We start from the raw sequence: 24,828 nt of genomic DNA, 5'->3' as shown, positions 1-24,828 counted from the left end.
GTGTGTCCTTTGCATTTCCTTGCTTTGCCCTCATTCCTGACAGCTCCACACACAATCTTCAGCCTCCCCTGAGGACCTGGTCCTCGTCTCCCTGTCCCTCAGCCCCTGCTTTTCTAGCCTTGACTCCATCAACTTTTTTGCATCCAGAACTCTGGTCCCACATTTCCACGTGAGCCCAGGACCTCTCCTCCCACCCACCTCACAGGTGCCAGCCCTCCTCCACCCACCCCGCTGCCCTCTCCTTTTCAGGGCTCCTTGCCTTTCCTTGAGACCCAGCTCTCTCCTTTCTTGACACACTTTCCCAGTTAGCAGCCCTCTGTGTGACACGCCAGCTCTGGGATCGCAGCCACCTGATGTGAGAAGCCTTCCCCCTCCTGCGTGCTGCTCATAGAGAGGCAGCTGCCCCTTCCAAAACGCATCCGAGGGGCAGTCCCCTCCGTGCGCATGAGGGCAGACAGGAGAGACGTCATGGAAATGCACGCTCCGGGCCTGAGGACATGGAGAATTCAATAGGTTGCTTTGCATGCTGGAGAGGGAGGGAGACACCAGAGGGGAGTGAGGGAGAGAAGCGGTGCTGCACGCGGAGCCTGCCTGTCCCTGGGCATCCAGCAAAGAGCCTGCGGCACAGCGAGGATCCTGCTCCGAGGAGCTGGAGGGATATTTCCCCCCAGGAGCATTTCTGGGTGCAGCCATCCTCTCCAGGACCTCACCAGGCCCCAGCAGCTCCATGCCCCGTGCCCAGGGGACCAAGGCACTGGGGCCAGCCTCAGGGCTGCACTGAAGCTGCCCCGGGGCAGCTCGCTTTCTGCGCTTCAGCCTGGCGACCCCGGCCCCTCCTCGGAAGGTGAGTGGCTCATGGCGCCTGACCCCTGACCTTCGCAAGGACGACATGAGCACCCTGCAGGAGAGCGAGGAGGCAGCGAGGGAATCGGAAGGGGGCGGCAGCCCTGAAGTAGCAGTAAGTGCCCGCGTTCGCAACTCGCTCAGCTATGAAGACTTTGATGAATTTGCCTTCAATTTTGAAGACTATGATTTATGGGAGGCCATCAGAAACCACCTGGGTTACCCGGGCGGGGAACCCACCTGTAAGTACCAGAGCAGTGACCCCTGGGTGCAGCTGTAGAGCAGAGTCCCCAGCTGTAGTGCGTAGCCCTGACCCTGTGTTTGCTGTTTGCTGCTCTCCCCATGTCAGGCTGGTCTGGTTTAGAGAAGGTACTGTCTGCCCCACTGCATGCAGCCCGGTGCTTGGGGGTGCTGGAGGAGCTGCCTGGTGTCTGTGTGTCAGTATGAGGTCTTTGTACAGATCCATTTTGTAGTATTGAGGTGCTTCCCTGTGCGTTTCTCGCTTGAGCAGCCCTGGAGGCAGCTGCCCCTTGCAGTTTGTGCTCATCAGGATGTAACCCACATTGCAGCCAGAGGAAAAGCCTCTGCTCCCAGGCACGTATAAGAACAGAGCTATGTCTCCTTCCATCTGTGGCACAAGGTGACAGTGTGCTGTTGCTCTCTGTTTGCTGGAATCCGAGCAGGGCTGCGGATCTGACAGCAGCGCTGGGTATCAGGTTCTCAGCTCTGCGCTGTAGACTAATGCCTGGAGGAGAAAATAAACCAGTCCCAGTGTCTGCAGGCTTAAGTGTTGTTTGTGAAAGTAACTAATGGCAAGCTGACCAGAGGGCCCAGAAAGGGGGAAAGAGGCAAGAACGAAGAGTGGGAGATGCAGGGAAGGAGAAAGTAGGAATCCCATGAGCAATGAGTGTCTTTCTGTTCTCTGCGTGTTTCCTTACCCACGCACCCCTTGTGAAGAAGTGGCTCTCTGAGCCATCCTGGAGGCTGCACAGAAAGCAGCACCTCGCTGCCACCTCGTACAGGCAGTCTTTTCTCAGCAGCGGGGCTGGTCACTCACAGTGGAAGGTGGCTGTGTGTGTCACCTTGGGAGTGACACTGCTCGTAGTTATAGCTCCATGGCAGCTGCCCAAATATCCTCATCTGGATCATGTTCTGCGTTTTTCAAGGCGCTGTACAAATGCACAAAGGCAAGTGGCACGGCCCCAGAGCTACCCCAGGCTTTGCAAGTGGGCGTGAGGAGGCAGGGTGCAACATGGGCTCGGGAGGCTTGGTTCAGTTTCTGGCTCTACCACAGCCTGCTGGTATGATCTTAGGTAAAACGTTTAACTGCTGGTTCCTCTCAGTCCCAGCATCATTATTTCTGTCCCAGCTAGTCCATCTTCATAAGCCTTGCAGCCTCCAGGGAAGGAATGTCTGTCTATGTGCTTGTACAGGGTCTGGCAAGCGGGGATTTGCTTCTGGCTGGGTCTGATATTTGTTACTGTAGATTCTTAGACAATTTAATAGGAGCAAAGTTGAAACCACAATTGTTGAGCAAATTGGCCCCGTCGGCTGTCCCAGGCTGAGCAACTTGTGTGTTAAAAGTATGAGCAACAGCTGCAGGCTCACCTAGGGAAGGATGGCTGCTCTTGGGAAGGTGGAAGGGGCAGGTTGCTTCCAAAAGGTGTGATATGCATCACTTATACAGTGGGGACATTTGGCTTGCTAGCAGTTAACAGATTTATCGATTGCTACAGCTAATACTGCAGGTGCTTGAAATAGGATGTACTGTACAGTCAACTCTTAATTATTTCTGCACAATAAATCCACACTGTGGATTAATCCCTCAGAGATGCAGCAGACAGAGATGGCAGAGACAACAGCATCAGGTCTATGCAGAGCCAGCTCACGTCCAGCCAGGGCCACTTACTCAGCTGCTTGCTGCATGTTCCTTTTCCAGGATCAGCTCAGATCCGGGAGGAATGTAATAGCTTTTCTGCAGAGCAGAGTCCTTGGATCTGGGCGTGTCTCTTTGCATCCTTTTTAATGATTGGAGTATGGGGAGCACTGTGCAGGGACAGCTGGGTGGCAGCAGGGATGAGCACCGAGAGCCTGCATTTCCACAGCTCCTCTCATGTCTTCCCTCCTCTTCACAGATGTACTGTACAAACAACAGGCATGACCCAATCTCACCCTCAAGTACTTGTGTGTGTGTCTGCATGGATATAGTCCTGTCTTTGCCTTCACCTTCCCAATTACACATGCTCTGCTGCATGTCTGCACACACTTAGGTGCATGGTTATAGTACTCATCCCACATGTATTTATGCACCTTGGGGTTGGTTTGTCTGCTTATGTATACTCATATTTACTCACACACATACTGTCCCACTCCAGCTAGAACTGGGAAAGCAATTGCTGAGCAATAGCTTTTTCCAGAAGCCAGCATAGGGCCCTGACTTTTTTTCTGTTGCCTAGCATTTTGTTTAGTCTAACTTTAAATATTCCAAGAGATAGGGTTTCAGTCTCTTCTTCCTAGAGGTAATGCTATAGCTTTACATTGGGGCAAATAGGAAGTCTGCACCATTCCCATCATGCTGGACTAACAAATTGCTTTCTAGTACTGATACAGCTATTCTGATGCTTCTATCTGGACTTTCTGCTTGTGGATAAAGGGTAATAAATAGAGGAAAGCAGGAGCTAATGCACGAATTGAAGGCATTTTCCTCCTGAGTTGGAGTGACTAGGACAAGTACTCTGGAGGAAGACCTTAACCAGTGCAGAGTAGCATTTGTCATCTGCAGACTTAAGCTGGAGGAAAAGTGACTGATGGAAGCCAACAGTGGCAAGAACATCTTTTGTAAAAGACTGTAGGAGGTGCTCTGTGGGAGAGTGGCCTACCAATTTGTTGTCTTGGAGCCACCATAGGAATCATGCTGCGTGAGCTATCCTCAGACGCTATCACCATCTCATGCTGTGCTGGGGAGCTTGGCTTCAAGCAAGGAGAGAAGATCTGTTCTCTGTGCATGTTACTCTTGGATCTTGGTCTGAGATCCTGTGCTGCACCCAGGCTTCAGGTGCTCACTTGAGCTTGATGTTCATTTGGGGGAAGCAGCTGTGGGGAGCGCAAGAAATGAGAAATCCATGCAAAAGTCTGAGGAAGCCGGAAACATTTGTATCAGTGGGCAGTTATTGGCTCTTATTGACAGTGCAGTGCAGTAAGTAGAGCAGGGAGGAGTCCAGCTGACAGCAGGACTTGCATCAGCATGGCAGCCAGTGGGTGAAAATCCCCTGAGGCTCAGTATTGATTCATGTTATATTTAATTTAGCAACCCAGATTTCCAAGAAGCAAGGCCATGGTATGCCTGGCCTGATGCTGGGCTGTTACTTTCCTTGCCAGAGATGCGTGGATATTTTCCTACAGTGAGCGTCAAGTAGAGCACAAGGTTTTCAAGCCCAGAGCGTTTCACTACTTTCATGCTCAGACAGCTGCAGGTCTTGAAGCCAACTGCAGAAGGATACATGGAGACTTGAGTTTCACCCCAGAAGACTTTGGCTTTGCCTTGCAAGGAGGTCAGCAAGCCTGCATGGACCAAAGCTGAGTAAGACCACTGACTCTGTGATCTACTTGGGACAGCCCCATATCCTGGAGCAGGGCTCTGAGGTTTTCCCTGTCCCCATGGTCTGTATGTGCAGAGGAAGATGCGCTTCTGTGCTGTGCTGACAGGGCTTCAGATTGCTTTTTGTTGTGGCAACATGGGGAGGGTTTGTGCACCACTTACTCGAGTACTGTGAATAAAAGCTAAAAGCTTTTGCAGTGATGCTCCACCATATGCACAGCCTGGGAGAAAACCTTCATCTTTAAAGGAATTAACATCAGGAACAGCTGGAAGTAGGCAGGTGAGACAGGAAGGATCTCCAAAGGCCTGGAGGATGATGGTGAGTGCTCCAACTGCCACGTCTTTGCCAGTATAATCTAGAGAGAAGGGTGGGTTTGGATGTGTTCCCATGCCAGACAGGGCATTTCCACTAGACACACTGGTGGTCTTTTCTCCCTTCCCATGTGTTCAGGCCACCGCTTTGAAGACAACCCTGGTGTGAGGAGGCATCTGATGAAGAAACCATCTAGGAGCCAGATCACCAGGACGAGCAAAAAATTAGCATCAACCCCATCAGTTAAGAAAAAGAAGAAGAAGAAGAAGTTGGATAGAAAACCCCATGAGGTATCCGTGTGCGGTCCTCCCGCACTTGTTCAGAAGCCATAAATCAGGTTGAGAAACAGACATTTTATAAAGTGATAAAAGTAGTTTCAATATAATTAATACTTTACATGGCCTTGGGAGGGACATTTCAAGCTCTTATCCATTGTCATGAAGGCTGAAAATGCACTTTTCCAATAAAAGCTGAGGTTTCTCTGAAATCACAGTACTTCAACTTTAGAAAAGACATTAAAAAGTCACAGAAGTTGTAGTGCTGTTTGGGAAGTTGGCAGCATGGTAATATCACCATCTTCTGGTGACAGAAGGTGTCAAGGCCGAACCAAGACAGAATGTTAGCATGGGAAATTTTGGGGGAAACTTCTTATCCTAGCTGAGAAGCAGGCGGAGGACAAAGTTGTTAGTTTGGTAGAGAAGTGCCCAGCTTTGCTTCACTATGTCTCCTCTGCCTGCATTGTCTCACTTGTAGCTTTCTGCTGCTCCATGTGGTGCTGAAGGCTCCTGCCATACTAGCCATTTCTGTTCGCCAAACCTCTGTCAGTTAAGGCAGATTTGCCCGAGCATTTCTTTAGAACAAGCAGCGCATTGAGAATAGACCTGAGGCTTTCCACATATTCCTTATAGAACCGTACCCGGCAGGGGAAGTCTCACACCCTCACTGTGATTTGCACAGGTGTTTGTGGAGCTGAACGAACTGGTAGTGGATAAGAACCAGGAGATGCACTGGAGGGAAACAGCCCGCTGGATCAAGTTTGAGGAGGATGTGGAGGAGGACACAGCCAGGTGGGGGAAACCTCACGTTGCTTCACTGTCCTTCCGCAGCCTGCTGGAGCTCAGGAAGACAATTGCCCATGGTGAGTCAGAAATTGTTTTCTACTGCTGGCCAGGATTTGTATGTTGCCTGGGACAGGTTTTGCTGGACAGCTCTTGTTGCTGTTTGGCTGCTCACTGAAGACATGCCAACAGTGCCTCTGTTCAGGCTCCTTGTTGGATGTGTGGAGACAGACCATCCCACAGTCTGTTTTTCAGGATATTGCAACAGCCCAAGGACGTCTGTGGTGGCTCCTTGCTCTGCTTTGCTGCCTCAGGCACACTGCAACACTCAGCTGTGCCGACAGGTCTTGGGCCCATAAGGGGAAGGTGCTGGAGCTACTAGTGCATCTGGGGTTGGGTGTCTTCAGTGTCTTCTCACTGAAGGGAGACACTTTCTCACTGGAGCGCAGAGTGAGACCCTCTCAGGGTGAGCACCTGGAGTGCTCACATCCCACAGGTGATGGGATATCAAGTGTTTCTTCAGCTCTCAGCCTGCCTGCACAGCATCTTGTGGTTTCTCTGGCAAACAAACCTTTATGTGGAGGGCATGGGATACCTGGACTTGTGGCATTTCTCAGCTGAGAGTGTTTAAGTTAAGAAGGGCTGAGAGATGCCTCCAGTGGGAGGAGGGCCTGGCGCTTGTAGGGCTGTTGCAGGACATCTGTGTTCCCTGAGCACGTGTCCAGCAGGGAGTGCTGCACACTAGGAGCAGGGCTCTTCCCCTCCTGCTGGCAGGTGCCGTTCTTCTTGACCTGGAGCAGACCACACTGCCTGGCATTGCTCACCTCATGGTGGAGACCATGATCATCTCTGACCAGATCAGAGCAGAGGACCGAGCCAATGTGATGCGTGCCCTGCTGCTGAAGCACAGGTAGGTGGGACACAGCTGGGGGCTGTGGGAGGCTCAGAACTTCTCTGCAAGCCTCAGGCGACAAGGGAGACTGGCAAGGACTTGGCTATACCTCAGGTGGCCAGATCACTGCCATGGTGGGGCAAGGGTCTCTGATGGTGGGAGAGGGCAAGGAGACTGTCTAGAGCGGGATAATGAGGCTACTTCTCCCTCCCCTAGCCACCCGAACGATGAGAAGGAGGGCTTCTTTCCAAGGAACCACTCCAGCTCCAGCATGAACTCAATCGTGGGGAACCACCATCACAACCACACCACAGACACCTGTGTGCCCCTCATGGGAGAGGAGCGAATTGAGATGGCTGACCCCAAGGCCCATGAGACAGAGTGCAAAGAGGTGAGGGTGATGTGGGGAGTTACCTCTCCTTTTCCCACTCCCCAGGGTCACCCTTTGGCCTGTGACTGAACACAGCAGTGCTTGATGACCACAACTGGGTCCCTTCACAGGAGGGCTCATCCTCATAAAGGCTGAGCTCGCCTGGATCACCTGAAGCACTGGAAATCAGGTCACTGCATTACGGTTTTGGGACCTAATTTTAGCCTCATGCTTTATGTGAGTGTCTGCTGGAGTGTGTGATGGCAGCGGTGGCCCTGGCATTTACAGGATGACCCTTCACTGCAAGGTTGCCTTGCAGGGGAGCCAGGCATCTGGCATGGCCCAAGGCAAGCCCAGGTGCTGATGTGCCAATGGAGAGCAAGGCTGTGTATGGAAACAAAGGCACAGGGACATGCTCCTTACTCGTTTTTATTCTTCCCTGGCAGAAAAATGTGCATGTCCATAACTCTGAGGGGCACCGTAAATACCTGAAGTTGATGGAGAAGATTCCTGAAGATGCAGAGGCCACCGTGGTCCTTGTGGGTAAGAGGCAGCATGTAGACTACCCCAACACCAAAAGAGACCAGTTTAGATCCTGGTCTGGGCCCAGCTGTGAGTGCTCTCATTCCTGAGGCATATTTGGACATCTAGTACGTGTTCCTAAAGTTTAAGTTGAGAAGGACCCTTGTACACTCTCACTTGTGGTGACAATACACATTTTGTTTGTCTGTAGTAAATATAAAGGGTGACTGAATAGTTTGGTTTTTTTTTTTTCCTGACATTTAGAAGTACTGAATGTGGGGAACAGTTGGGAACTGGTGCCTAGCTTTGTGGTGAACATTTAGCCACAGTCACCAAAACATCCCATTTTGCAGTTCAGAAGTAGGTAAGTGCCCAAGGCACTGATTGCCAGCGTTACTGTAAGGCCTTGTGTTGTCCTCTTTCCAGCCTGGGAACACACCTTGCCAGCAGCTGGGTCCTGCCCCTGGCTAGTTTTGGTTGTTGGTTGCAAGTGCCAGTGAGCTTTGAGTTTGAGAACTAGTGCCCAAAGCCTCTGGGATCAGCTATATCAGTACTAGGAGATATTTCTCTTTACAAATGAGAGCTGTGGGCAGGTAGGCTGAGCATCAGTGGGTTTAGTACCTTCTGACCACAAGAGCAGTCCTTCAGCACTTTGTTGGCATTGAATTCTGAGCAAACACAACTGTGCTACAAGCAAAGTAAATGTCATTGCCTGTCTAGCAGATAGAAAACTTGGGCAAAGAGTCTTGGCAGCTCAACCAACCTTAACCATGATGAAGCCAGATCAGTTTCATAAATGCACTTTGAGTATTCAGATGACTAAACATCAGTCATTTCTGTATCTCGGGATCCTCATGGCCATTCAGATCACCCAGATTTGCCACTCTAGCACAGAATATAGCTCGTTGCTGGACACAGATGGCAGAAAGATCAGTAATAATGTCAGAGAAATAGAAGTACTCAATAAACATTTGTGTTCAGCATGGGAAGGAAGCAGCTGGTGTGCTGGAGGATGCGGGAGTGTTTCCCAATCTGTTAGGTGCTACAAAGGCTGCCAAACATTCATGAGATGCGGACATCATAAAACAAACTGTGTAATTTGTACCTATGAGTCTTCAGAGAACTGGCTTATTTTCATCTGAAAAAGGTCTCAGAATGCAGGGAACATACGAGAAAAGCGGAAGAAAGCTAATAGTGTCAATGCTCAAGAAAGGGCATACAGTGATCCAGCACCTATAGGTTGTTTAACCTGACATCCTTCCCAGCCAAAATAATGGCAGAGCTAATATGGGATTCAATTAATAAAGAGCTAACGGATAAGAATGTAATTATTGCTAAGCAGTGAGGTTTATGGGAAATAGGTCATGTCAAATAAACCTGATTTCGCTCTTTGATGAGATTAGAAGTTTCTTTGATAAAAGTAACTGCCAACGTGTAGGAGACTTCCTTCCATAAGGCATTGGCTTAGTAGTAAACAACCTTCTGATTTAAAATCACCTCCTTATAATGTAAGTAAAGCTCATGTGTAAGAGATTGAGAAAGTAAGCTGGGTAATGATCAGTGACCAGGGAGACTTTGAGCAGTCCTCAAGCATGAAGCTTGATGCTTTGTCAATAGTCCAGAGACCAGCATTGGACTGCAGGGCTATGGGAACCTCCTGAACTGCCATTTCCACTGTTTAAGGCAGCCCACTATAGCTCACCTCAGTGATTAACTCTGCTCAAAACATTGCTTCCCGGTAGGTTGTGTGCAGTTCCTGGAGCAGCCAACTATGGCCTTTGTCCGACTAAATGAGGCCGTCTTCCTGGAATCTGTCTTGGAGGTCCCAATTCCTGTCAGATTCATCTTTGTGCTGCTGGGACCGAGCCAGGCCAACATGGACTACCATGAAATTGGTCGGTCAATCTCCACCCTCATGTCTGACAAGGTGAGGAGCTGACCAGCAATAATGCTGGCACATCTAGTGGAACTTCGATAATTTCTTGGGTCTTGGGACAAGAGTGCTGAGGCGATGCTGTGCAAAGGCCCAGGTGGCAAAGACAAGCCTGAGCAACTAGAATTTTTAAGAGCACCTTAGCTAGACCAAGGTAGGGTGTTCCATTGCAGAGGGAAGAGTAGGATAGACATTTGGGTGGGACAGAGTTGGAGGTAAGGGGAAAGGTTTGTACATAAAAGCAGGAGCAAAGTACCACCCGAGATTAGAAGAGTTATGCTCAATTCACATTTTGCAAACAGAGAGGCGAGGAGGCTGAGTGATGCCTGTGACCGTGATGCCTGGCTCTGGCCACACTGACAAGAAGGCCTAGCAATGCCTGAGGACTGTTCATCAAGAGTTTTGCCAAAGCTTTCTAGCTAAGTCCTGTGGCTGCACATCAGTGCAGGAGGAGAGATGAGGAGTAGAAAGGTTTTTCTGCCAGGCACATGTACTGCTAGAAGTTCCCCATCTGGCTAGATGGCAGGAAAGTGAAATTCGTTATCCTGGTAAGGAATTAAAGGCAAAGAAGAGATAATCTGAACATCTGTTAAATACATCCAGGACAGGAGAATCGAAAGTTCACAGGGTCTTCCTGGCTGGCGCCATGAAACTATAACTGAGTAACAAGCCTACCAGTCCTGAAGAGAGAGATAAGAGGTCTGCTCAGAGCAGGTGGGTTGTAGGCAACAAGGGCTGAGCGATCCCTTCCCAGGAGTTGCACAGGGCTCAGCTGAGGCTGTTTTGAGTTAGAAGAGATGAGCTGCCATATTCCTGCTTCAGTGCTGCATTTGTGGGCTGATCTTGCTCATCTGAGCCTCTGCTGCTCTTGCTGGATCAGGGGAGTCAGCTGCAGCATCTGAGGCTGTCCATAGCAAGGTTACACAGTGGCTGGCGCCGGGAAAAGAGGACGGTATCATTTACAGCTTGAAGCTGTGGCTCCAGGGAGTCTGTGTACTGCAGAGACCTTAGCTATCCCTACCTGCTTCACAGGCTGTTCACTTGTTCATCATCTTCTAGCCCTTTCAAGAAGTAATGCAACACTTCCACCTGTTTGCCAGCCACCTTCCTTACTCTTTGCAGTGGTCCCCTTGGAGCTCTTTGTCATCCTGCCCTTGCTGTCAGCAGCATCTCCAAACCTTTCTGCCTGGTTTCAGCTGCACAGCTTCTCTCCTGCTGTAGATACCTGTTTTCCCTTCCTCTACCATATTTTCTGTATAGGCACCAGGATAGCTGGGAAGCACAGAGCTGATTTTGTTTGTAGGAGAGGTTCCACCAGGGGAACTGTGTGGTCTGGTGGGATGCATAGCTAGCAGAGATACTGCATGAGCATAGTTTTGGGCTAGACCAGTGGGGCCAGGGGAGAAAAGCAAAGAGGTCATTGGGAAGGACAGCCCAGGAAGGGAGGAGAAATATGGTATTAGGTGAGGCATTGGGCAGAAGGACAGGGAGGAAAGATCTAGGAGAGTGGGTCACAACAAGCAGTGAGTGGAGGGAGTGGGATGTTACTGAAGGTTCACAGCAAGTGGTGTTCTAGGCTGTAGATGGCTGAGTGCAGGCTTAGTCTGAGCCTCCTCCCTCCTTCTTCTTCTCTGCCCCTCCTAGCATTTCCATGAGGCTGCATACATGGCTGATGACCGTCAAGATCTCCTCAACGCAATCAATGAGTTCTTGGACTGCAGCATTGTCATTCCTCCATCTGAGGTGGAGGGGAAAGACTTGCTCAAATCCATTGCCACCTTCCAGAAGTTGCTGCTGAGGAAGAGGAAGGAGAGGGAGCAGAAATCCATGAAGGAAGGGGATGTCCAGGAAGCCAAAGGTCTCTCCACTCACATTTGGGCAAAAGAGTTTGTGCCTAGTGCCCTGCGTGCCCCAGTGGGCCCTCCCCTCACAGAGCCTGGCAGAGGGGTGAGCAGGGCCTGGCTCCAACAGTGGGCAGTGGTGGTGGGGGGCAGCAGGCAGAGGGTATAATGGAGGCAGAACAGAGGCTGTAAGCAGCTGGGGACACCCAGAGGCTGTGGGATATGCGGTTATGGGAGGCCAGCAGATTAGCATGGCAAGAGGAAGATCTCCATGGGGTATGGAGAAGGGCAGCCCAAGGGTGGCCCTGAATTCCCTCGCTCAAGCCCTGCCCTCCATGCACCTCCAGAGCTGTGTGAAGTGAAGGCTGAGGAAGAAGAGGAAGAAGCTGAGGACGACCCTTTGAAGCGGACCGGAATATTTTTTGGAGGTCTGGTTCGGGACATAAAGCGCAGGTACCCCAAATACCTCAGTGACATCAGAGACGCCTTGCACAGCCAGTGTCTCGCAGCCGTTCTCTTCATCTACTTTGCTGCTCTCTCTCCTGCCATCACCTTCGGGGGACTCCTAGGTAATGGGCCTGCTTTCTGGTCTGCTCTTTGCACGCTGGAACACTGGCTGTGTCTGTGGGATGCTGTGCTGGGGTGGGCTTTGGTGCCACTTACTCAGGGAGAGTGGAAGTGCTGCACCGTGGTCACTGCCTTGTTCCCTCCCTGCTGCTTGGCCTCTCCAGCCTCAGCCTGCTGCTCCTTTCTAGGCAGAGCTCAGGGCTGGGGTTGGGCACGGGGAGCCTCCCCCTAGGGCTCCCTGGGCTCCGTCTGCACTCCCTGCCCAGTGCGGGGGAAGTCTGACTGGTGGGATGGACCTGCCTCCTCCGTGTGGAGCTGTGTCTACACACTGCAGTGATGGAGCCTGTGTCTGGGCTGTAACGCTCACATGTTGTTCTCTTTCCCAGGAGAGAAAACTGAGGGTCTCATGGGGGTCTCCGAGCTGATAATCTCCACCTCGGTTTTAGGGATCCTCTTCTCCCTGCTTGGAGCCCAGCCGCTCCTGGTAATTGGCTTCTCAGGGCCTCTGCTGGTGTTTGAAGAAGCTTTTTACAAGGTACTTGTGAGGCAGCGTCCATTCTTGGCACCCACTCACTGCTAATGCACTGGAGAGAGCAGTCAGCATTTCCCAGGTCTCTACAGGGAGTGTTATCTGGATGCTGTGAGTCCTGCCAGGCTGTCCTCAGCTTAGCCAGAGCTGGTTCTGTTTGTGCTGACCTGTTGCAGGTCAAACCACGAGGACTTCTGTCTCCCATTGCCATCTCCCAGGGGCTGTCCCTGTTGAAGTGTGACAAGCGTAACAGCGCTCCTTTACCTGCTGAGTGCAAGGGAAGCTTTGTCCCCCAGCCCTCTGTGCCACCCTTCCTGACATAATGTGCACCTGTAGCTGCATCCTAAAATATTGCTCTGGAATACTTTACCTATGACTCCAGCCCTGAATTTGCTGTCTCTGTGCTGGATGCCCATGGAAAGGAGGATGTTTTTCTAGGAGAAGCTGTGGCCTTAATGGGGAGAAAACGAGGGAGAAAGCCTGAGGAGGCATAAGTAACTTGTTACCCTTTCCATTTCAGTTCTGCCAGACACAAGGCATTGAGTACCTGACAGGCAGAGTGTGGATTGGCCTGTGGCTCATCGTTTTCATCTTCATTATTGTGGCAGCCGAAGGAAGCTTCTTGGTGCGCTACATCTCGCCCTTCACCCAGGAGATCTTTGCTTTCCTCATCTCCCTCATCTTCATCTACGAGACCTTCTACAAACTGTACAAGGTGAACCTTCCCAGGGAGATGGGCTCCCACATCTCTTGGGGCCCCCAGGAACCTGCCTCTTCAGCATACAAGAGGCAGCAGAACAGGGCCATCACAGCCACAGCTTCCCTAGGTGTTTGAGCAGAGCAGCTCACTGCTGGCCTCCCACAGCCCAGCCCAGCCGGCCCCTGTGCTGCCAGAGGCTGGCAGGGTAATCCCTAACAGCTGCCTCCCCTTCTCTTCCTGCAGGAGGCATTAAAGAGAGGCCGCTTTTCTCTTCCCAGCCCTCTCCAGCTGGATAGGTTGTGAGGCGAGGTGACAGACACTGAGATTGTCTGCTCCCACCATCTAAGCACCCTCCCCTTTCTGCAGAGCAGGATGCCCTCCACGTCCCCTCATCCCCAGTAGTGACAGTACCCTCTGCATCTCTCTGCAATGACAGTGCCTGCTACTTCTCTCACCTGCCCAGGTGTTTGCAGAACATCCTCTGCTGAAGTTTTACCCGCCAGACATGCAGAGCAGCCTGAACGCCAGCATGCTCTCTGCAGATGCGATGTCATTGGGAATCAGGATGCAGCCCAACACTGCTCTCCTCTCCCTCATCCTTATGCTAGGCACCTTCTTCATTGCCTTCTTTATGCGCAAGTTCAAGAACAGCCGCTTCTTAGGAGGAAAGGTGAGAAGTTTGTAGGGCCAGATGTTGAGGACGGTGGGACGTGCCAAACAAATAATGCTTCTTGCTGCAGCCCTTTGTTCCTTACTTGTTGAAAGTTTGATTGAACTTGACTGCAGCACTGTGTCCCCTTTGTGCCTTATCTAGCTCTTCATGATCACAACTGCACCATGTCGTGCTGCATTGCTCCATGTGATGTTGGTGCCATCACCCAAAGAAACACAAGCAACAGCTTAAATGCTGTGCAGTCAGAATGGTAACCTGCTGTAGGTGAGAGCTGGCTGTTAATCATGGTATCTACACTGTCCTGCTCCAGTGAGCTTTTCTGAAAAGTGCCCTGGGCCTTGGGAAATCTCCTTTGGCTGGATACAATTCTGTTAAACTAGAATAAAAGAGGAAGAGCTTACAGCTTGTTCCCTTTTCACATTTCTGTACATGCAAGGCATGTGTGTAATACCTGGAGCACCAACAAAGCAGGCCAGCTGGAGCAATTGGCTGAGCACATAGGAGTGGCTGGAGGACTGTGCCTTATGGGGCAGTTGCGATGCTCAGCCCCATGGGCCAGCGCTGCGCTCCTTGTCCTGCTCATTGGCAGTGCTCAGGCTCGCAGCGATGCTTGCCCCATCAGGCCCTTGGCTTTCTCTAGCAGGGTGGGTGTGAGGAGCCAGCCCGCGCCCTTTGCCAGTGAGGGTGTTTGTTCCACAGGCTCGGCGGATCATCGGAGACTTCGGGATCCCCATCTCCATCCTAGTCATGGTGCTGGTGGATTACACCATCACAGACACATACACGCAGGTAGGTGCCAGCTCTGCCTCAGAGCCCCTCCTCCAGCACAGGCAGTGATCCGTGCCATACCATGGCCTGCTCTTGTGCAACTGGGGATTTACATTTCCTGCCTCATTAGTCATAACAGTGCAAAGCAAGCAGAGACGCTCCCCTCAGCCTTACTCCCACACTGAAGGGAGGCTCCGAGGGTCTGTCTGAGATGGAAAGCAGAGCTACAGGGGCTGGAGTGCCCCGATACCCCTCTGATGTTCCTGCCGTTAGTAGAGGAGGTTTTAGAGGACCAGAGAGAACCAGTGCAGTTAATTCCCTGTTTGTAACTCTAAAACCTTGTATTTGATCAACAAGACACAACCAGTTTATTCACACTGAAAAGGGTGCCATAGAATGGTTTCAGTGGGGTACTCACTCATGTTTTTAGTACTTACATGTGTATGCTCTCCTTGTCTATAGGCTACTAAATATTTTGATCACTTTATCTCAAGCACAACGATCTCTTTCCCAGCTTATGCACAAACTTAAATGTTATCAAACATACCCATCTCACAGATTTCCTTCCCCCCCACCCATTTTAATAGATGCACTGTTATATCTTTTTGTTTTGGTATTTCTTTCAACTAACATTAGGGAGAGGGTGAAAGGCAGTTCCTGTTCAGCGTGCAAGCTTTTTATTAAGACAGCTCAAGGCTTAATGGATTCCAAGTGCATTCTTAGTCATTTAAATCTCAATGTAAAATCTGGTTTTATCAGACAGTAGTAAAATCATACATTTGTGTTACATCCTTTTCATACCCCTCTACGCTTCTACAATTAATATCAAAAGCATTATCATTTCAGTATTAACTCAGCATATGTACAAAGCTTCCTGAGAAAACAGTACTTAGTTACACAGCTTAGCTCAAATACAAGCATTCCAGAAATATTATTCATACTTATGCTGATTAACATAAATGCAAATCATAAACTCTCACTGCAGTGTTCATGCAGACAGATAGCTAGAGCTGCTGTAGAGCAGTGCAGAGCCAAGAGTTTAAGTGCTGGTGAATGCAGGATTGGGACCATGGACAGATGGGAGTCTGTGTGGTATCTGATGGGAGCACAAACATGATATGCCCTCTGAACATGCTAGAGTGAGGTCATTTCCAGAGAATGTGGCCAGTTCCGGGGCCCACGCTGCAAAAATAATACTGAAAAATGCCTCAGAAAGGGCTTAGTGTTTGGAAAACCACCTCAGAGAAGAGTTACCAGTCCAAGATGCTTGGTTTATCCAAGCAGAGGTCAAGGAGCATTTTAAACATGATCTGCAAGCCCTGACGTGCGGGTGAGGCTCCTGAGAGAAGACAGATACTGGTCTCTTGGACAAAACCCAAGTGAATTCCAGAAGCTAAAAGAGGAAATGAGGCAGGCCACTGTTAGAAATAGGGAACATGGGATTTTTCACACTGAAGTGGATAATCCATGAGAAAGCTCGAGTCAGAGTGGTGTCCCATCACCAGAGGTGTTCAGACCAGGGTGGCCAGGAGGATCAAGGCTAGTGGGCATGTACGTATTGATGAATAACTGCTCGGTTTTGTGGCTACACCATCAGAAGCTGAATGTCCCGTCTGGCCTGTCCGTCACATCTCCTCACAAACGTGGCTGGTTCATTCACCCCATGGGCAGCAGTGGGACCTTTCCATTGTGGATGATGTTTGCCTCTGCCATCCCTGCCCTCCTGGTCTTCATTCTTATCTTCATGGAGACACAGATCACTACGTGAGTACTTCCCCTGCCAACTGCCACCATCGCTAACCTTCGGGCAGGCAAGGCTGGGATGGGCACAGGTGCCACTGGCATGGAAATGCACCCAGCATCTCAGTGGGACAGCTGGGGCAGGGTCTTGCCTGTTTCAGATAGTACCTTCTTGGATTCTCCCATCACCTCTCAGCTCCCCCCAGGATACAGTGTGGGTGGAGATCTGCCTCAGCCAAGCACAGGAGGAAACCTCTAACCTGAGGTTGGCTTCTGCCATTCCTATGCCTGGCCATCTCCTTGTCGTCCCCATGTGGGCCCTGTTCAGAGAGTGAACGTTGTCCACAGCTACGGTGCTGTCCCTGGGCACTGACACTTCCTGTGATGCAGCTGTGCCTGGCTGACACAGGCTTTTTTTCCTCAGGCTGATTGTGAGCAAGAAGGAGAGGAAGCTGCTGAAAGGCTCTGGCTTCCACCTGGACCTGCTGCTCATTGGCACTATGGGGGGACTCTGTGCACTCTTTGGGCTGCCCTGGCTGACTGCGGCGACAGTGCGCTCCGTCACCCACGTCAATGCCCTGACAGTCATGAGCAAGGCCATCGCGCCAGGAGAGAAGCCCAAGATCGAGGAGGTGAAGGAGCAGCGTGTGACAGGAGTGCTTATTGCTGCCCTTGTCGGTGAGCCTCTGCTTGGGTGAAGGAGGAGGGTCAGGGCTGCCCACTCAGATCTTATCCTGTGTCCCTACCCCAGTTGCAGGGTCTGCCCCCACCTACCCTCACAGCAGCTCCCCCCAACATCGATCCTTCTCCACAACCCCTCCAGCCAGACCCCTCTTGAACCCTTGCCCCCCAGGAGGTAGGAGGGGGCTCGGGGCAGAGAGGCTGGCATGGGATGAGCCATGCCCTGAGCTCTGTCTCTGCAGGCCTGTCCATTGTGATGGGGAACATGCTGCGGCAGATCCCGCTGGCTGTGCTCTTCGGCATCTTCCTCTACATGGGGGTTACATCTCTCACGGGCATCCAGCTCTACGAGCGACTACTCCTGATCTTCATGCCATCCAAGCACCACCCCGACCACATCTATGTTGTTAAGGTGAGCGAAGGCAAGCTGCAGGAGAGCAGAGGAGGAAGAGGCAGGCAAGGGAGGATGGTGCCTTCTTGGTGATGCTTGCCTTGGTGATGCTTGGTGATCCATGTGGGAGGATGTGTTCTTAGACTGGATTTACCTCCCTAGGTAAAGACGTGGAGGATGAATCTCTTCACCTGCATTCAACTGGCCTGCATTGTGCTGCTCTGGGTGGTGAAATCTACGGTGGCATCTCTGGCCTTCCCCTTTGTTCTGATCATGACAGTGCCACTGCGACGCTTCGTGCTGCCCCGCTTCTTCCACGACAGGGAGCTCAAAGCCGTAAGCAGACAGCTGTCCTTACAGTCTAGCTCACAACACTGTTGTGAGCTTGAGGAGATTGGGTAGACCAAAAGGCTCAGAGATCTGTGGCCAGCAAAACTTTGCCTTTCCCTGCTGTATCTGGTGGTCTTAGATGGCTGGTAGCTTCCTCTGAGTTTATAGCCCTGAAAATAGAATGTGGGATGGGTGGGCAGCCTAGGGCAAGGAGACAGAGAATCCTGCCACACAGAGACTGGGAGTAAAGGTTTTCTTTTCCATCTTTCTCCCCACTTGTGGCTATTTCATCAATGAGACACCCTATTTCTCCATAGAGGCAGCAGCAAGGGCAGCCCAGCAGCACACCAACTACTTGGCAGAGGAGCACTTAATCACAGTGCCAGGGTGCTGGCAGCTCCTCGGGTACTGGCAGCTCCTCAGGTGTTGCCTCCTGAGCTCCTGTTGGAGAGCAGTCTGGAGCTGCAGCCAGAAGCCCAGTGTGCCTGGGTGCTGCTGGCAGGGGAGGAGCTGCTGTGCTGAACCAACGCCCCAGTGCTCATGCGCTGTCAGAATAAGAATGTGTTGGGTTAGGGAAGAATGGGTGAGCATGAGGGGCAGAAAAAAAAGGGGCCTATTGGGAGGGAGGGAACAAGAGCTTTGCTCTTCCTGGAGCTGGTGCAGCCACATTTCATAGCTCACTGCACACAGTTGGCACAGGGAGCTGCTGTGGCCTTCAAAGCCTGCTCTCTGTCTCTCCCCAGTTGGACTCGGAGGATGCAGAGCCAAACTTTGATGAGGATGGCCGGGATGAGTACAACGAGCTGCACATGCCTGTGTGAACTAGGGCCTGCCCTCCCTGCTCTTGGGACAGGCTCCTCACACCTGCTCGTCCCCTCAAGGACTAGTGGGAGACTTGCCACAAGTCAAGCAATCTTGCCTGGACCGAGAAATGGCTGTTCCATAGCTCTTCAGGAGACAGCCCCTGCTCCTGCTGCCCCATCACTCACTCAGCAGAGGCTGCTCATCTCTCTCCTCTCGGACCTGGTAGGCTGAGAGGTGTCTCTCACATCCCAAAGCTGTGTGGGTCCAGAGCGCCCGTGGGTCAGGGGTCTTCCCTGTCCTTGCTGGAGGCAGCCTGCGTTCAGTTTCTGGGTGGTGAAGGGGAGCCATGCCAGCTGGTACCACTGTGTCCCACTCCATTTCCATGAAGCTTGGGTGTCGCAGCACGATGCACCATTGGGCAGTCACAGGGACAGGCCTGATGCTGCCTGTCTATGGACAGTGGGCTCCTCTCAGGCTTGGCGAGGACATCAGCCTCCATGCTCAGCTAACAGATGCCTTGCTCCCTCTTCTCGCAGCCAGACTGCTGTCTCCTGCACCTGAGCCTGGGGCTCCCTGGGAGGCATTGCCAACCAAGCCCTTAGTGCGTGCTCCAGCACAGGAGCAAGGAGAGACCAGTGCTCTTCCCTGCTCGGCACAGCTTCCCCTGCACCGCTGGGACAGGCACTGCTGCGTCCTGACATCTTGCAGATGAGGGGTGCTCTGCAGTTCCTGTCCTCCAGGCTTTCAGCTGGACGCCACTCTCTCACAGGACTGGTTTCCACCCTTGCCCAGCACTCAGGAGGCTGTTCGTTTCCTCATAATTTTCCCAACACTCTTCCCAAAAGGAAAACAGCACTGGGAGAGGGGGAGCGGGGGAGAGCAGGTACCCTGAAGCCTTGGGTGCATGCCCTGTTCTGGGAACCGAATCCTTTGCCATTCTGCACCTCCACAAAGGTTACAAGGGTCCTGATCGCCATCTCCCTGTCTTTGAGCACAAACCACCTTTAAGAGCTATACAAGAGGTACAGTGCTGGAGCATGAAATAGTCCTGTGGGTCCCCTTTCCCTGTGTGGCGATCACTGGTTCTGGCTGCCTGCAGCCCTACATTGAAATCACTGAACCCCTTGGCCCCATTTCTGCTCCCATGCTGGAGTGACCCTTCATGTCCGTTCCAGCTGGAAGAAGCAGCATTCAGCGTGCCCAGCACTTAGCCCTGGCCTGCTCTGGGGCCTGGCAGGAATGTGTCCTAGGATCTCCTGGACCAGCAGCCTCCGTTCAGAGCAGGCAGCCACAGCTAGCAGCTCTGGCACATGGGCAGCTCTGATGTAGTGCCCCGATGGTAGGAACCGGAGTGGCCTTGTGGAGGAGGCCGGGACGCATGCTCCAGCATTGATCAGCCACCTCCCCAGCTCCCGTTTATCAGCGTGGCTCCTGCAGGAGAAGGTGGGTCCTGCACCTCCCTGGGAGGCTGCACAAACACCCGCAGAGAGCGAAGCCCCTCCAGCAGCAGGCTCCAGCCCCACCGCCGGGCTCACGCGCAGGGTGTCCGTGTGTCTGTGGCCGTGTGCGTCCTGTCCTCCCTGTGTAGTGTAGGAGGCCTGTTGTCGCTGTGCATTGTGACTCCTCTGACTGTAGTGGAAACAGCTACACCAATAAACTTCACAGGAACCACATCTGGCTCCCTGCCCCCTGGATGAATGGGGGAGATACAGCGGGCAGAGCTGGTGGCGTGGGTGGGCGCCCAGCGAAGGGGTAGCGGGGCTGGAGAGCAGGAAGCAGGGAGATCTTTTCCCCATTTACCACCAGAGTCAGTAACTAAAGGCTTGTTAACTGGGGGTACATTAAATTGATTGAAATTCCCTGACCCCAAACTGCTGCTTGCCCACAACTGCAGCCGGTGAGGGAACAAACCTCGCTGCAGCAAGGGCTGTCCCATCAGCACCCGCCACCAGCATGGACGTGGGCTCCGCCATCGCCATCACTTGCTGCAGTAGGCTGAGCTGGCTGGGTTGGGGACCCCGTGCTGCTTGCTGCACTAGCAGGCGGGAGCCCCGTATTTAACCAGGAACACGCACTCGTACCTGCATGCTGCCATACACACACATGCCCGTGCCTGCACGCTCAGCAGCACACGAGCCCATCTCTTTACCCAGCCTGCAGAAACACGCCAAGCAGCTGAGTACAGAGGAAACATCTCATTAAATACACTTTCCCTCCATGCTTTCTTCCCAGATTGGAGCCACTCCAGGCAGACAGCCTGCAGCCCTGCCCCAGCACCCTTCCAGGTCCCTGTGAGCTGCCTCCAGCCTGGGGGCAGGTGCTGGTAGTGCTGCAGGGTCCAGGATATCACCCTGCTTCCTGCAGTCTGTGTTGCTGGCTGCTCCTGGGGCTGGGTTTGCCTGCTGGGATGGGGCAGGTGGCAGAGGGCTGAGCAGGGGTGGCGGTCATCCTGTTCCAGGGCTGCTCCCTCTGTGGGACAGCCAGCACCTGGTCCCACAGCATCCTCTCCAGGTGCCAGCAGCGCTGCTGAACCTGCAAAAGGAGGCAGAAGGAGTGCCCGGCTCGTGCACGTGCAGCACGGTCAGACACAGCCTGGACAGGAGCACTCACGCAGAGGCAGACCACACCACTTACCGCATTGATCCTGTGGATGAGGACGGGCCTGACCTCCAGCTCCAGCAGCCAGTCGGCCTCCAGGATGCCACGGTGGTACTCCTCCAGCTCCAGGTGCTTCTGCAGCTCCTTCTTCGGGGCAGCTGGAGGTGGATGCCCCCCACGTCCCGCATCCCTGGGCTCCGTCCCCTGGCACTGCAGCTGCAGGCGCAGGGCGCGGATGCGCCGGGTGACGCTGCAGATCTGGGCGTGCAGGGCAGCCGCTCGCTCGGCACGGGGCAGCAGGGCCAGCAGCTCCTCCCGGCTCTCCTGCAGCCGGGCCCGCAGCACCCCAGCACTGCTCCCCGCCCCCAAAAGCTGCACTGGGATGGGAGAGCCTGGGGGCCGAGGGGCCTTGCTGCTTGGCTGCACGGAGCCTGGAGGTGGGCACAGGCTGTACCTGCTCCGGTGCAGCTGGACCCACTGCCGGGCGAGCTCAGCCGTGGCCAGGCTCTGGTGGAAGATGTCAGGGAGCAGCCGCAGGACCTTCGCCATGGGCCCTGCGTTGGCAAAGCTGCGCAGGTCGCGCAGGCTGCGGGGGCTGAACACCCTCTCGTGGAGCATCCCTCCCCGCAGCAGCAGTGCCCAGTTGCGGCGGCGGGTGAAGAGGAGCGCGGCCAGGCATGGGATGGAGGCCGGGGGGAGCAGCTCCTCATGCACGTACAGGTGCTCACACAGCGGGAACACCACCCTGGTGTCAAACCTCTCCTTCATTGCCCGCAGGTGCTGCAGGTAGGAGCCCAGCCAGCCCACATAGCTACATACATCGGGCCTTGGTGATCCAGGCAGGTGCTTGGAGAGCTGCTCCAGATCCTCCCAGCTCTCCAGCCGCCCCGAGGGGCTGTGCGGCAGCACCAGCAGCAGCACGTTGTACAGGGTGCGCAGATTGAAGCCGTGCTGGCACTGCTGCACGCACCCCACAAAGGCATCGATCTCACCTTCAAGGGCAGAGTAGAGGGCCTCCATGGGGGCAGAGGGCTGGCAGCTGGGATCAGAGCTCATCTTGAGGGCGGGAGCCGCAGCGATACGCCACACAGGGGGAGCAGCTGGGTGCCCGTGCCCCAGCCCAGCCCTGGGGGATGCTCTGAGATGGGACAGATGTCCTCCTGCTCCCTGCAAGTTGCTCAGTTATGTCTGCACTCTGACTCACAGCTTCTCCTGTCTCTGCCACCTATACAAAAGTAAGCCACCAGCCTTACTTGTCTGGAGAAATCCTAAAAATAGGAAGTCCATTCCCCAAATTATCAGCTGTATTATTTTAAACCATTGTGTGTTTACAGAAACTATTTGGTTTTCTGTCTCTGTCACCTGTGCCCAAGTACGCTCGAGCTATCTTCTTAGTTAGCTATTTTTGCTCTCTGCAGCCAGGAGGGGCTGGCACGTCTCTGCTGGGAGATAGCGCTGGCACCGCTTGCGTGGCTGCACCGCTGGGAAGTTAAGAACATCGATGGTCAAGACCAGCCCCATGGCAAACCGGGGAGCCATTGCCACTGCCAGGTTTCCCCTTCCCCTGTATCTCTGCACGTCCTTGCCTGGGCCAGGCTGTCTGCTTTCCAATCCCTCAAACTTTAGAAAAGTAAATTAAAAAATCGCAACAAGCGAATCACACTTTGCTTGGACCCCACACATCCTGCCGCAGCCCCAGGCCCCCGCTCTGCCCCTTTCTGCCCTCCAAGCACTGAAAAAAAGGCACTCACCAGCCCAGGGCGAGGCTCCGGGGAGAGGAGAAAGGGCTGAGCTGCAGACACCTGGGCACGGACACGCAGCTCCCTCCCCATGGGAACGGCAGGCTCGGACCTGCCCTGGCCTCACAGAGCTGGCTGCCGTCCCCCAGGCCTCGGCCGAGCCCTTGGGCGCTGGCACGGTGACATCCACGCTCTAGTGCCTTCCTGCAGCTGGAGACAAAGGCAGAGCCGCGGGTGCCTGCTGGAACGGCGTGGCCGGGGCGATGCCCGCAGCTGGCTGACACCCTTCTGAAGCATGAGCCCTGCAGCAGCACCGTGTGTGAGCACAGCACCGTGTGTGAGCACAGCTCTGCTCACACACGCAGTCGAGCCCGATCCACGAGGCTGTTTGTAACGGAGCCATCTGTGAGCTCACGGCACGCACGCCATTAATAGCGAGGTCTGGGTCAAACAAAAGCAGGGCGGGCATAATGGGAGAGGAAATTAGGTGGATGTGCTCGGCTGGCCCCATCCCTGCGTGTTCCTACTGTAATTACAGCCCTGAGCAGTTCAGCTCCTCCATTCGGTGATCACACCACCAGGGCTGCATTTCTCATACCCCAGCTGTGCAAACCACGCGTTGGCCCCTCGAAAACATGCACCGGTGCAATGGGAGCAGGAACAGGGACCTCAGCCGGGGCACACAAGGGGATGGCAGGATGGGGGAATAGGACCGGGGCCCCTGTCTGCAGGAAGACAGCTGCTCAGGGACTTGGTCTGCACAGCACCGCCATGGGACCAGGAGAGGCCCAGCTCTTGCTGCTGGGGTGCAGCCGGGGGAGGTGCCACTCTTGCACTCTCCGGGGGAGCAGGTGCCGCACTGCTCCGTGTTGCCTTGTGAGAGCCTCTCTAGGCGGCCTTAATCACATTCCTCCGGAGCGGGGACACATCTGGCACGAACATGATCCCGTCCCCAGGGAGCCCGGGCTGATTCCCGCCGCACAGCCCCCAGCAGCCCCTTTCGTGGGGCTTTGATCATCACCACCCTCACCTTGCTGGGGACAGGGATGGTTCGTGGGAGGGGGGAGGGAGGAACTGCCCGTCACCACAGTGCCCGCATGGCTGTGGGGAGCCGCCGGGGCCGTGCTGCCAGCCGTGTGCCAGGCCCGTGGCAGAGGGAAGCAGGATGTGCCTGGTGTCCAGGAGGAATTCCTGCCGCCGTGTCCTCGCCAGCCGCCCAGCCAGCAGGAAGCTGACTCACGGCCTGCTGCGCATCCAGGCCTCCTGCTGAGCAGCACCTAGCAGAGATAGGAGTCTGCAGGGGGGCTGCGTGGATGCAGGGAGACGGCTGGGGAGGAACAGCCGATGACAAACTCATGGCTGCAGAGGGGACAGTCAAGGACAGCGCTGCGTTGATGTAATCCCCTCCGCTAGCAGGGTAATTGGCCTTGCGGATAGGAGCATTAGATGGGAGATAAGGGCCGGAGCTGAGCGGCTGGCACAGCCTTGTGCCACGTTTTCCTAAGATGGGGAATGAGGTGCTGGTTAAGCTAATCCGGCATGGGTACGGAAGAGGGTGGATCATTCCAACTCAAACAATTTTGTGATTCTACAGTCATGCCAAGGGGGGCTCTACAGTGATCTGATAACGAAGTGGAAGGTGCACTGACAGCCACTGACATGATGGGAAACCAGGAGGTTTGGAGTGGGAAGGTGGACCACAGTGGTGGGGGTGGTTGGCACGGGGCAGGTGGGCATCTGCCTGGGCGGGACTGCCCTGTGGCAGAGGCCGCTCGGTGCCGTTCCCATCAGCCGCCCCACGTCCCCTGTTCCAGACGACATCTGTCTGCCCAAAGCGGTGTCCCCACCGGCTGCACCTCCGGCCTCACGCCTTTCTCCGCATCCCGCAGCTCTCCGCCGCCGTGCCCGCTGCCCGTTTGGGGGGGTGGGCGGAGGGGC

At 53.8% G+C, this 24,828-nt stretch overlaps 2 protein-coding genes across 5 annotated transcripts in view; one reads left to right on the top strand and one right to left on the bottom strand.

The window, feature by feature from the left end:
• SLC4A3 (solute carrier family 4 member 3) overlaps positions 1-20,226 on the top strand; it is a 29,820-nt gene extending 9,594 nt beyond the window's left edge. The window contains exons 1-18 of one of the 3 annotated variants that reach the window (XM_021398594.1): positions 42-1,085; positions 4,893-5,044; positions 5,712-5,892; positions 6,587-6,722; positions 6,921-7,095; positions 7,521-7,617; positions 9,339-9,523; positions 11,174-11,387; positions 11,718-11,939; positions 12,324-12,472; positions 12,987-13,181; positions 13,630-13,836; positions 14,539-14,628; positions 16,205-16,371; positions 16,772-17,025; positions 17,271-17,440; positions 17,582-17,755; positions 18,493-20,226. In XM_021398594.1, the coding sequence (XP_021254269.1) occupies positions 890-1,085; positions 4,893-5,044; positions 5,712-5,892; positions 6,587-6,722; positions 6,921-7,095; positions 7,521-7,617; positions 9,339-9,523; positions 11,174-11,387; positions 11,718-11,939; positions 12,324-12,472; positions 12,987-13,181; positions 13,630-13,836; positions 14,539-14,628; positions 16,205-16,371; positions 16,772-17,025; positions 17,271-17,440; positions 17,582-17,755; positions 18,493-18,570 (3,042 nt within the window). In that variant the 5' untranslated portion in view covers positions 42-889 and the 3' untranslated portion in view covers positions 18,571-20,226. Of the gene's footprint in view, positions 1-41; positions 1,086-4,892; positions 5,045-5,711; positions 5,893-6,586; positions 6,723-6,920; positions 7,096-7,520; positions 7,618-9,338; positions 9,524-11,173; positions 11,388-11,717; positions 11,940-12,323; positions 12,473-12,986; positions 13,182-13,629; positions 13,837-14,538; positions 14,629-16,204; positions 16,372-16,771; positions 17,026-17,270; positions 17,441-17,581; positions 17,756-18,492 lie in introns of those variants that run through there. The other 2 variants (XM_021398593.1, XM_021398592.1) reach the window with 2 other exon arrangements.
• Positions 20,730-23,297, bottom strand: LOC110399605. Of its 2 annotated transcripts, XM_021398596.1 has the most exons (4): positions 22,903-23,297; positions 22,514-22,632; positions 21,188-22,376; positions 20,730-21,085 (listed from the first exon to the last, which is right to left on the bottom strand). In XM_021398596.1, the coding sequence occupies exons 3-4, from the start codon at positions 22,205-22,207 to the stop codon at positions 20,900-20,902; spliced, it is 1,206 nt and encodes a 401-aa protein (XP_021254271.1). In that variant the 5' UTR covers positions 22,208-22,376; positions 22,514-22,632; positions 22,903-23,297; the 3' UTR covers positions 20,730-20,899. The 2 variants fall into 2 exon arrangements, with proteins under 2 accessions (XP_021254271.1, XP_021254272.1); XM_021398597.1 differs by lacking the exon at positions 22,514-22,632.

The sequence above is a fragment of the Numida meleagris genome, chromosome 5 (genome assembly GCF_002078875.1).
Source record: "Numida meleagris isolate 19003 breed g44 Domestic line chromosome 5, NumMel1.0, whole genome shotgun sequence".
Classification (NCBI taxonomy): domain Eukaryota; kingdom Metazoa; phylum Chordata; class Aves; order Galliformes; family Numididae; genus Numida; species Numida meleagris.
This window is presented reverse-complemented; position numbering and strand designations above follow the sequence as displayed.

Coding starts and splice junctions, on each gene's coding strand:
- LOC110399605 (XM_021398596.1), bottom strand. CDS start 22,207: ATGAGCTCTGATCCCAGCTGCCAGCCCTCTGCCCCCATGGAGGCCCTC. Junction 21,086..21,187: donor TCATCCACAGGATCAATGCG/GTAAGTGGTGTG, acceptor CTCCTTTTGCAG/GTTCAGCAGCGCTGCTGGCA.